This window comes from Lynx canadensis, chromosome A1, assembly GCF_007474595.2.
Source record: "Lynx canadensis isolate LIC74 chromosome A1, mLynCan4.pri.v2, whole genome shotgun sequence".
Classification (NCBI taxonomy): Eukaryota; Metazoa; Chordata; class Mammalia; order Carnivora; family Felidae; genus Lynx; species Lynx canadensis.
Genome location: NC_044303.2, coordinates 179,323,009 through 179,335,439, shown reverse-complemented (window position 1 = coordinate 179,335,439; position 12,431 = coordinate 179,323,009). Strand labels below are relative to the sequence as shown.

Genomic DNA, 12,431 nt, shown 5'->3' with positions numbered 1-12,431 from the left:
GAGGGAGACACAGAAGCAGAAGCAGGCTCCAGGCTCCGAGCTGTCAGCATGGAGCCTGACGCGGGGCTCAAACTCACGAGCTGTGAGATCATGACCTGAGCCAAGTGGGACACTCAGCTGACTGAGCCACCCAGGCGCCCCCAGAAATAAGTCTAATGGGTGAAAATCAAGATGACAGTAGGGCTGGTTCCTTCCAGAAATGCCAGGGGACAGTATATTTTCTTGCCTCTTCCAACCTCTAAAAGCTGCAAAGCAGGTAGCATTCCTTGGCTCATGCCCACATTGCTCTAATCTCTGCCTCCATTGTCGCATCTCTTGTTACCGGATCTCCCTGTCTCTCTCTTGTGAGGACAGTTCTGATTACATTGGACCCACCTGGATAATGCAGGCTTCTTGGTCCCTGTGGTCTTTAACTTAATCACTTCTGCAAAGTCCCCTTTACCTTGGAAGATGGCAAATTCACGTTCTGGGGATCTGGGCTGACATCCTGTGATGGGCAGGGGGCAGTCATTATTCTGTCTACCACTCTCATGATGAGAAAAATCTCTTCCTTTCTATTCTCTTCTGATCCCTGTACCTTCTCCAAGGAGATAGTCCTTGGCCTGTGTTTCATCCCCTTCCTAATGCTTGCTGGTCTCACCTTCTTGCAAAGAGTGAGCAGGCTTAGGCCTGTACTGTCTCAGTTTGCTCATCTATAAAATGGGGATGATTACAGCGACCACTGAATGAGATAATGGGTAACAGTTCGGGCTGTGCCCAGCACATTGTAAACTCTAGATAAAGGCTAATTCTTCTCATTCTATTTATGGCAAGCGATACTGATTACTGATGACCCATTTCCAAAAGTCATATACAGTTTATCTTCAAAATAAATTCGTTAAGGGCCACCTGGGTGGCTCAGTCAGTTAAGCGTCCGACTTCAGCTCAGGTCATGACCTCGTGGTTTGTGAGTTCAAGCCCCACCTGGGGCTCTGTGCTGACAGCTCAGAGCCTGGAGCCTGGTTCAGATTCTGTGTCTCCCTCTTTCTCTGCCCTTCCCATGTTCATGTTCTGTGTCTCTCTAATAAATAAATGTCAAAAAAAATTTTTTTTAATAAATTCGTTAAGTAAAAAAAAAAAAAAAAGTTTGAGAGCCAGTTAAAAAGTTAGTAAGTAAATCAAACTACAGGTACTGCACAAAGATGAAAAATCAGGAGCCTCAACACTGTGTGGCTGTAACAGTGTCCCGCACCCCCCAGAAATGCTGCTGTAGGGATGATCAAATAGTATTTGCTGAATGCGTGAGGTGATGACTTACTGCCAAGCACATCAGAGGCCTTTCCTGGGCTGTCTCATTCAGTCCTTGCAACAGCCCTCTGAAGGAGGTGACCCTGGTTATCCTCATTGTACAGAGGAGGGAGCACAGGCTCAGAGATTAAGCAAGGCAAGGCACTCGGAAAACACGATCTGAGGAATTGGATTTTAATTCCTACTAGTGCGATTGCCACTTGGCTGACTTCTAAGACATTTTGCTGCACTGATAATCCAGTTCCCACTATTTCCTTCGCAGTGGAATGAAAGTGGGTTTCTTTTTTTTGCCCCCAGGGCACAATTGCTCCTTTGAATGTGTTGTTCATTTCCGTAACGTGCCCCTTCGAGGTCACGGAAAGGTCATGGAATCTCTGCTCTCCGCTCCCTGCTTTTAAATAGATGGCCACCAGAGGGCGGTATATGTCTATGTTTCTCTAGCCTCAAGCTCAACCAGAAGCCACAACAGCAGAGAGGAGAGAGCACCAGGATGAGAGTCAACCTGGCTGACGCCTGGGCCAGACTTCCTCAAAGCCCACACTTGGGACAGAGAAGCCGGCCCCATGGCAAGCCCCAGCATATTCTGAGACACAGCTTTGGTGAGCAAGAAAGGACGCCCAGCGCCTGGGTGGCGCAGTCGGTTAAGCGTCCGACTTCAGCCAGGTCACGATCTCGCAGTCCGTGAGTTCGAGCCCCGCGTCAGGCTCTGGGCTGATGGCTCAGAGCCTGGAGCCTATTTCCGATTCTGTGTCTCCCTCTCTCTCTGCCCCTCCCCCGTTCATGCTCTGTCTCTCTCTGTCCCAAAAATAAATAAACGTTGAAAAAAAAAAAAAAAAAAAAAAAAGGACGCCCAGATGACAACTCATAGCTGTTCATAGACGACTATTTGTAGACAGTAGGTAGTAAAACCGCAGTTTCTTATACTCATTTTTACAGGTAAAGAAACTGGCACAGAGACGAAGCTAGTCCCAAATCCCCTGATGCCCCATCCCGACCTGGAAACCGTGGGACTCAGAAGCTACTTGTGTCATATGTGTAGAAAGGAAAAGAGCTCTAGAAGCCAAGCCCCTACCGAAGGGAAACTGGGGAGAAGGCAGGTAACGTCCGTGAGCCTGAGAATGCGGTAGCCCCAGCTGGTGGGCACCGGCCTTTTCCCCCACCCTCAGGCTCCTGAGTCCCTGATGAGGGCTCATGTTTACTGAGCATGTGCCAACTCTCTGGGACTTAGTCCTCAAAGCAACACGTGGAGGGAGCTGGTTTTCTCCATCACAGGTGAGAAACAGGCCCAGAACGGTCGGTTGCTATCTGAGGTATTCTAGTGTCATTAAGGAACTAGGCAGTGCCATATTAAGAAGTAGAGTCAGGGGGCACCTGGGTGGCTCAGTCAGTTGAGCGTCCAGCTTCAGCTCAGGTCATGATCTCACGGTTATGGGTTCAAGCCCTGCGTCGGGCTCTGCGCTGACAGTGAGGAGCCTGCTTGGGATTCTCTCTCTCCCTCTCTCTCTCTGCCCTGTCCCCTGCTCGTGCGTTCTCTCTCTCAGAATAAATAAATAAACAAGGAGAAGGAGAAGGAGAAGGAGGAGAAGGAGAAGGAGAAGGAGAAGGAGAAGGAGAAGGAGAAGGAGAAGGAGGAGAAGAAGAAGAAGCCATTAGCATTGAGATGCAGAAAGTTTGGCTCCAAAGTCTGTCTGCCCCCTGCACTGCCTTGCAATGCAGCAGTGGCCAGATCACACCCCACTCGCCTCCTCTGTCTCTGGTTATTCATCACCCCCCACCGCCCGCCTGTTTCCTCACACACTCCTCCACCCCTACAAAAGTCAAGGCCAGGGGTGGAGGCCCTGGCCAGCCATGGTCTAGATGGGGCCTGTGCACATTCACCCTCTCTGTAGGCCTTGAGCTTCCTTGGGCTTCTGGGCCCAGCAGTGCACACAGCTGTGTGCTGGGCACGTACTCCAGGACAGCGGCAGGCCTTCCTTCTTTCCCCAGGCGTCACCCCAAATGGCAAGATTTTCCCAAGGTGAGAGCCAGTGGTGAAACCTGGGCTGGAGGAGATGACACCAGGCCTCCTGCCCAGAGCCACCTCCCTGGCAACACCTGTCGTCTAGGAGTTGCCAGATCTCGGGCTCTACAGTTTATACATATCACATCACTTTTTCCTGTATAATCTCCACGAGACAGTTTTGATGTGCAGCTCCATTTAACAGTAAGCAAATCGAGGCCTTGTAAGATAAGAAATGTGGCTAAGATCACACAACGACCAATAGCAAGACAGGGAGTGGAACCCAGCTCCACAGAAGCCCAGAGCCCAGAGTCTTTCATGTTCTATTGCTCCATCCCAGATATCATAATTCGGGGTCATTCTCATTCACAGAGGCCTCCCTCTGGAAGGAAAAGTTCAGCCTCAGCTCTCCCTAAGCTGCCCTAGGGCCACACCTGCCCAACGTTTTGTTTATTTCCTTCAAGTTTCTCAGGTTAGGATTTCCACTCGTGGGAAATTCAAAAGCCTGAAATAGTTTTCTCCACAAAATGACCCTCGTTTATAGAGACATTTGATACCTTTCCCAGAGGCTCCAGGACTCGTCAGGGGGCATCTGGGCTGTAACTCCCAAACCTCCCCTGGGGATAGGAACAGCCAGCTCCTGTCACCTACCCCGAAGACCACAGCAATGCTCATGAAAATCAGGGATAAGGGCCTCTGGGAAGCTCTGGGCACCCCTGACCTGACGGCCTGATCCTGTGGCCAGGTGAGGGAGGACATGAGAGGCTGTGAGCTGCAGCCACAGGACTCAGGACTGTCGGCTGCACATGGGGCCAGGACTCCTAAGACAGGCCAGGCTTTCTCTGATCTCCAGTGGAAAGAACCAAGGCCCAGGGGCAACAGGGAGGCTTGGGTGAGCTTCTTCAAAAAAGTGCCTCTACAAGGGGTGCCTCGGTGGCTCCGTCGGTTAAATGTCTGATCTTGGCTCAGGTCATGATCTCGTGACTTGTGAGTTTGAACCCCACGTCGGGCTCTGTGCTGACAGCTCAGAGCCTGGAGCCTCCTTCAGATTCTGTGTCTCCCTGTCTCTCTCTGCCCCTCCCTCCTCTGCTGTCTCTCTCTCCCAAAAAAATAAATAAACATTAAAAAAAAATTTTGGGGGGGGGGGCGCCTGGGTGGCTCAGTTGGTTGGGCATCCGACTTTGGCTCAGGTCATGATCTCATAATCTGTGAGTTCGAGCCCCACATCAGGCTCTGTGCTGACAGCTCGGAGCCTGGAGCCTGCTTTGGATTCTGTGTCTTTCTCTCTCTGCCCCTCCCCTGTTCATGTTCTGTCTGTCTTTCTCTCTCTCAAAAATAAATAAACATTAAAAAAAATGTAATAAAAAGAATTTTTAAAAAATGACTCTCCAGAAGGAGACCCCAGCAATAGGCAAAAGGTGGATGAAGGGGTTAGGAGAAGGGCTCCTGACCAGCTTGACTGTGAACTTGTCACATGACTTGGGGTGCTGTGACTGTGAGCTGTAGATGGCAGGGTCTGGCTGTACAGTTAGCTATACCATCAGACCTGGGGTCTATATTGGTGGTCTCTAATGTGACTGTTTCTTAAAGAGTCATGTCCCCCCCCCCCCCCCCCCCCCCAGCAAGCCAGGCCCAGCAGAGAAACTTGAAACAAAGATGGGGCCTCCTTTGCTTTACTCTTCTGAGAGAAGGCGCAGTATGCTTACCCCATGCCTAACCTGGGCAGACAAGCCCTTTTGGAGTCACTTCATCCACTGTTCCCCAGTGGGGACAGGTGGTTTCTCAGGACCTGGGAGGACCCCTCCCATCCAGTTACCTGAACTCATCCTCCGAGCACTAATATGCTGCAAACGAGATGCATTCCATGGCCCTCAGGTTTCCCACACGTCAGTCTCCTGACACAGCTGTAGAGGAGAGCAGACAGCTGGGGAAGGGGGGATTCCCTGAGAGGCAGCCCCTCCAGCTAACACGGGAAGTGACCTCCTTCTTCCCCCTCAGGCACATGGGGTCTGGAGGAGTGAGACAAAGTTGAATGGGGAGAAGGAAGGTAGGAGGGCAGGAGGGAGGTGGTGGTGACCAGAGAAAGCGGACTGGAACTTTCTTCCAATCTGCTGATCCAAGAGAGAAGTACTCAGGCTGTACCAAAGCCTGCTCAGGGACAGCTGCCTACCCTCTGAGAAGGGGCCCACTCCCCTCCCCTCAAGCTGAGAGCCTGCCTGGGATGAAGGAAGGCTGGGGCAAGCCATCTCTAAGCTCCAGGAGGAGAACGAAGCCCAGGGAGGAGAGGGACCGACCGTAACACGGAGAAGCAGGGAGAGCTGGACTCCCGCTTCGAGAGCCTGAGGCAGAGATGGTGTGAGGAGAATGGTGAGTTGAGGGGTGGAGGGCTCTCCTCCAGGCCTCAGCTCTGGGGGGGGGGGGGCTGCAATCTGAAACATGAAAGGCCTTTGATCAGATAGTGGCCTGGGGGCCTGCTTGGCCCCTGCAGGCAGAAAGAAACTTTCAGAGTGCAAGTTCTCTCTCATCTTCCCCAGAAGCCCATTCACAGTCTCTTCCTTTGGTCACTGTCTTGATGGGCCCTGCTGTTCCTCCAGGACAATCCCCAGGCCTGTCCACAAGCCCTGTCAGCCTGCCTGCCCTGGGTGGTGTGTGTGGGTGCACACAGGGTGCCTACAGCCAACCAGCTGCCCACTCTGGCCAGGCTCCTTTCTGCTCTTCTGATTCTCCAAGGCCAGGCTCTTTCCTGAAACTCCAGAAAGTGTGTCTTCACTTCAGAAGACCCAAAGATGTGGCTTCCCGTAAAGTGCCTCATCCAGTCTGAGTGAGGGGGCGGAGAATGAGGGGTCGGAGTGGGCAAGAAGAGCGGACAGGAGACAGGGAAAGTGACACACAGGAACTGAGAGACAGAGACAGGAGTGAAAGAGAGCTGAGAGAAGCAGAAACACACAGGAGGTGAGCAAGAGGGGACAGAGAAGTAGAAAGAGATAGAAACAAACTCAGAGAGAGAAAGAAGGAAGGGAAGGAGAGGTGTCCAGAACAGTGCTTTGAAAAGACAGAATCCGGAGAAGGGGGAGGAAGAGAAGGGAAAGAATTTGGCAGCAAGGAGGGAAGGAGAGAAGGAGATGCAGAGAGGACATTAAGAATGAAAGAAGGGGAGGAAAGGGGAGAGACAAGTGAGGAGACAACGGGAAGAGAGACAGAATGAAGGAGAAACAAGGCGAACCAGGTGACGAGGAGAAAGGAGAGAGATAAGGGGGCGAGGGGAACTGGGAAGAGAGAAAAGGAAGAGGGGCACCCTGGGCACTGTGGACATCAGCTATAGCACCGGTCTGAGCACGCGCAGTGGGCCTGGCCAGGAGGCCCCCTCCCCTTGGCTCTCAGGGCTGTTGGAGGAGGGGGCGGGTCTGCAGCAGGTGGCCGCCCCTGGGTGGGGCCCACAGGCCAAGCCTGCAGGGGTATAAGTGGGAGGCTGGGCCAGCAGAGCACCTGTCAGGGACAGCTCCCCTGTGCAGGTGCCAGGCAGGTGGCTCCGGCCGAGCCCAGCCCCAGCATGAGCTCCTTCGACCTCCCGGCACCCTCCCCACCTCGCTGCAGCCCCCAGTTCCCCAGCATCGGCCAGGAGCCCCCCGAGATGAGCCTTTACTATGAGAACTTCTTCCATCCACAGGGCGTGCCCAGCCCTCAGCGGCCCCCCTCCTTCGAGGGGGGTGGCGAGTACGGGGCCACCCCCAACCCCTACCTCTGGCTCAATGGACCGGCCATGACTCCGCCACCCTACCTGTCGGGCACCAACACCAGCCCCTTCCTGCCCCAGGCCTACGGTGTGCAGAGGCAGCTGCTGCCAGGCATGTCTGGGCTGGGGGGCGGCGACCTGGGCTGGCTGCCCATCCCCTCGCAGGAGGAGCTGATGAAGCTGGTGCGGCCCCCCTATTCCTACTCGGCTCTCATCGCCATGGCCATCCACGGGGCGCCCGACAAGCGGCTCACCCTCAGCCAGATCTACCAGTACGTGGCCGACAACTTCCCCTTCTACAACAAAAGCAAGGCCGGCTGGCAGAACTCCATCCGCCACAACCTGTCTCTCAACGACTGCTTCAAGAAGGTGCCCCGCGATGAGGACGACCCGGGTAAGGGGGCTGCGGGCGCAGTGTGGAGTGGGTGGGGCAAGCCTCCGACACCCCCAGGGAAGGTTCATGTCATTCCAAAGCAGCACCCCATTCTAGACAGTTCTGATATGGCTGTGTCCCCCCAAGACAGGGGGCTCAGGGTTGTTAGTGAAGGAGACTGGGAGAGCCCAGGGGGCAGATTTGGGTTTTGACCTTGGCTGGACCACGGACCAGCCAGCAACTTCCAGCATTTTAGGTCCCTGAGCCTCAGTTTCCCCACCTGCAAAATAGGGAAGGTAACAGTGGCTCCTTTCCAAGCCTGTGATGGGGGTCATGAGATAATGTATGCAGGGATTTTGGTGCTAACAAGCACCCAGTAGACTATAGTAATTGTTATGATTAATCTGAGTCCCCAGCCCTCAGCTCATAGAAAGTCCTTGGGGTGAGTTGGACTAGGCCAAGCCCAAGGGCACCCCCAGCCTTCTTGGAGAAGATCTAACTTTTTTGAATAAGCATGGGCCACATTGTGCTGCCTGCTGTACATAACCTTCTTTAATGCAACCCTGCAGGATAGCTCTTATTAAACCCATTGTACAGATAAGGAGACTGACACTTAGAGGCATCCTGCCTAAGGTGACACAGAATGGAGGGATAGCCATGGAGCCTGAAGCTGAGTGGAGGTCTCTCTACCACCAAAGACTGTGAACTTTTCCTTTTTAATGATGACTTTCTAAAATTCAGGGCCATACAGAATGGCCATACAGGGCCGTTAAAAACTCAGCTATGCATTTCCCAGAATTGAAGTCCATTCTTTTTCCCCCACAGGAAGCCAGGGCATGGCTCAGAGCCCCCACCTTCACCCACTTCGAGGCTAACAAGGGTAGAACTATTGGGGCCCCAGGGGAAGGCAAGTGTCCAGTCCAATGACTGGCCTCACCCGCAGGCTGAGCTCAGGCCTTACCTCTGGACAGCACCTCATGGTGATGCAGCCCAGCTACACGTCTAGCATCAGCCCTTTCTCACAGTCAGCCTGAGGAAGAAGGGACTGGTACAACCGACCCACTTCTCAGACTAGGAAACTGAGGCTTGCCCAAAGTCCCTCCACCACTTAGGAGCAAAGCCAGGACTCAAGTCCACCCTTGGACTCCATGCCCAAAACTTTCAGGGAGCCCTGAAGTGTTTCCTTAGTTTTCTTCCACGTCAGCAATGGAAGGAGCCCCTCCCTCTCCATTCCCCCAGCCCCTGAACGTCTCCCAGAGGCCCGAATTGTAAGCACTTTCATGGCTCATGCCTCTGTGCTCCCAGAGGGCCCAGTTGTGAGCAGGGAGCTGAGCTAAAGATCCCTGTGTTTCCTGTACACTATTCCTCTGTGTCTCTCTCCCTGCCTTTTGTTCTGCCTTTTGCGTGTGTTTCTTTGGTGTTTAGTTTGTGACGCTACACAGAAACGGGAGCAGAGCATTTTGTCCATCTCTCTACTTAACCTCTCCCACTTTTGTGCCAGGCAAAGGGAATTACTGGACCCTGGATCCCAACTGTGAGAAGATGTTTGATAATGGAAACTTCCGCAGGAAGAGGAAGAGAAAATCAGATGTCTCCTCCAGCACGGGATCCTTGGCCTCGGAGAAAACAGACAGCAGCCTCCTGGCGGGCAGCCCGAAGACCACAGAGGCCCAGGACATCTTGGACAGTGCGTCACCAGGCACCACGAGCTCCCCAGAGAAGCAGTCCTCACCTCCCCCGTCGGGTACCCCATGCCTCAACAACTTCCTCTCCACCATGACAGCCTATGTGAGCGGTTCGAGCCCGGTGAGCCGCCCTGTGGCAACACCAGGACTGAGCCCTGAGCCCGCTGACAAGATGGGGCAGAACTTGCTGAACTTCAGCTCCTACACCCCACTCACCAACCTCAGCAGCCATGGGGGTGGGGGCGAATGGGCCAACCCCATGCCCACCAACGCTCTCGGCTATGGAGGCTCTGTCCTCAACCAGTTCAGCCCTCATTTCTACAACAGCATCAACACAAACAGTGTCCTCTACCCCAGGGAGGGCACTGAGGTTTAGAACAGAACAGCTCCTGAACCACATGGACATGCATGGGAGGAAAGCAGTTGAGGCCTCCCATGCCAGCATCGCTGTGGTCCAAGACTCTCAACTACCCAGGCATACACAGGAAGCTCAGAGCAATTCATCCTTCCCCTAGAACACTGTGTAAACCTTCTGTTTATCTCACATACGTCCACACACATACTCACCAACTTTGCAGTGGAAATACTGGTGCTCCTGATAGCAGTAATCATGGCAGCCATTTGTTGAGTACTTACTATGTGCCAGGTGCTATGCTACGCTCTTTAAAGGCATGAGCACACTTACTATTTACAGTTACCCTGTGGGGTTCAAATGAATCTCCTCCTTTAATAGATGAGGATACTGAGGCTCTAGGAAGCTAAGTAACTTCACAGGATTATACAGATTAGTAAGTGACAGAGTCATGAGTCGAGTCTGGGTCTGTATGACCCCCAGAGTTTGGGTGAACAAAGGCAGGAATGGAGCAATTGGTTGAACAGTCAAGGCAGGTCAGTGTGTCAGCTGCTTATAAGGCAAGCACATCCACTGCCCTATGGCTGTCCATCAAAATTTAGCCCTGGCCCCAGGCACATCCAGTCCTGCTCCAAGTCCTTGTTCTGGGGCTCCCAACTTACCTGTAGGCACTTCTTTTGCTGCCATTCAGGAGGAAAGCCCAAGCTCATGCCCCTGAAGGACAGTGTGTCCCACCTCTCCCCACAGGGGGACATCACTTCCCCAGCCCCAGAGACCTTGAGCAGGGCAGGGAGAGGAGGCACGTACCCCATACCCCCACCCCAGCACTGTCCACTTACAAAATCTTGTAAAGCCCAGCTTCCTGTGTTCATGTCATGGACCAGTGAGCTGAAAGTGGCTGAGTCTTCCAAGAGAAACAAGGCTGAATGAGCGCTTCCTTTTTTATAGCCCAGGAGAGGTGAACGTCTGAGGAAACAAAGCCTCAAGGGAGGGACCTATAGCCCACTGCACAGGGGTCCATGTCTGCAGCTCCTGGGATTTTTTCTCATTTTTATATGTATTTACACGCCCGTGATGTGTCATCACAGCATACCCTGGGAAGTGTTTTTGTTTTCTTATTTTCTTTTTAATTAAAACAAAAACAAAAACAAAAAACACTGTGCATGTCCCTTCCTTTTGAGTTTTCCTGTCTCTTAGCTGCTGGTCGACTAATCATGGAGCCAAGTGCAGCCTGGAGCTGAAGGTTTTGGGGCCAGGAGACAGAGAAAGAATGGGCGTCAAGGATTCTGTCTTCCTCGCCACCAACGTGGAGATGGGACAAATGTCCCCAGTGAAAAGAGGGGCACTTGCAGGGGTGGGGTAAGTGCATGAAGGAAGCCATCCATATTGGACACAAAACAGGAACTGAGCATGACTGTCTTTGAAGCTCAAGCAACCCTCATAGCTGTGCTCTGTGTAATCCCCCTCGTAACCCTGTGAAAGGGGTGCTACTGGTCCCATTATACAAAGGAGAAAACTGAGGATCAGGATGGTTGAACCACTTGCCTGGAGTCCACAGCCTGTCCCTGCCCAGGGCGTCTGACTCCTGCACCTTGGACATGGCTACGCCTAGTGGCAATCACAACAGTGCTGTTGGCTGTGATTCACTGAGGGCTCTAGGCAGGCACCTGGCCAAGTGCTGTGCAGGTGGGAGCTCTTTTATGCTCACAGCAGCCCATGTGTGTGTATATTGGCGATTCCCTGGGCTGCTGGCACAGTGCATGCTGAAGGACCTGTCCATGGCAGCTGGAAGTTTCTAGTTGGAGTCTCCGCCTGGGGCATGCATGCAGAAGGCTCAAACCCAGGCTCCCTGGCCACCTGCACAAGCCATGCCAAGCTGCCCACTCAGACTTCGGCAGGAGCTCTCTTTCCCTAGAGTGACAGAGGTCAGGTGGTAAACAACGACAATAGCAATAACACTGATGGTAATAATAGCACTCATGAAAGGTTTACTATGTGTCAGGCGCTATGTTAGGACTTGGCTTGTTTTATTGCATTTAATCCTTTGAGTATTCCAATGAAACCAACAGTATTATCTCCATTTTAGAGATGAGAAAACTGAGGCCTGGAGAGATTCTGTAACTTGATCCAGGACTCACAGCCAGGATTCAAATGCTGCTGTGGCTGAAACTCTAACCCACTGCACCTAGTGCTGAAAGCCCAGCCTCGCCACAAGACAGCAAAATCAGGAAAGCTGCAAAGAGAAAAAGCAGGCCTCTTTAGAGACCCCTGAGATTCGTTCCTGGGGTATCCCTTTCCACAGGGAGCCAGACTTCTGGTGGTAGAGGCAGATACAGTGGTGGTGCCCTCACTTCACAGATGGGAAATGTGAGGCTGGGGGAAGAAGGGACTTCACAAATGTCACCCGGGAGATGGGGCAGAGGCAGAGCTGAAATTCAGGTCTTGAAGCCCTGACCATGACTTTCTGTCACACTAGATGCCACCAAATTTGCCCCAGCTGACTCTGCACCTCCACCCTCTGTATTGATAATGGCACCTTGCTCTGCAGGCCTCACCCCTTCCCCAGCAAGCCTGCCACGGGTCCAGTCTTAGCAAGGCACAGGGTGGGAAGGGGCCCAGAGACACCAGCCTGGCAGGGTGGGAGGTGGTGGTTTAGAATCGAGGCCACAGCACTCAAGTCTCCCTTCTTCTTCAGCCAGGAATCCAGTGGGGACGGCAGTGAAATGAATGTCTGCAGGGCTGTGACAACACAAAGACCTTGCCACTGGACTGTGACACTTGAACGTGGGGAGTTCATGGTAGCAGGCCGGGAGCTCACAGGAAAGGACTCACAAGAGGCCCAAGTCAAGAGGAGGACGTCCTGGTCAGCTTACACAGGCTGCTTCTTACCCCGCTTTTGGTTCTCGTCCTAGGGAAGAAACGAGAGCTGGAGAGAAGGGGCAAGGAAGGGATGGATGAAGGAGGACCGGTCATCCACCAAGCATTCAACCCTGTGCACAGAG

General features: G+C 53.0%; 1 protein-coding gene across 1 annotated transcript; it reads left to right on the top strand.

Annotated features, from left to right (window-relative positions):
* Positions 1-6,788: 6,788 nt before the first annotated feature.
* FOXI1 (forkhead box I1) lies at positions 6,789-10,523 on the top strand. The gene is made up of 2 exons (XM_030327750.1): positions 6,789-7,413; positions 8,894-10,523. Exons 1-2 carry the CDS (start codon positions 6,837-6,839, stop codon positions 9,451-9,453), a joined length of 1,137 nt encoding a protein of 378 aa, XP_030183610.1. The 5' UTR covers positions 6,789-6,836; the 3' UTR covers positions 9,454-10,523.
* The last annotated feature ends 1,908 nt before the right edge of the window (positions 10,524-12,431 follow it).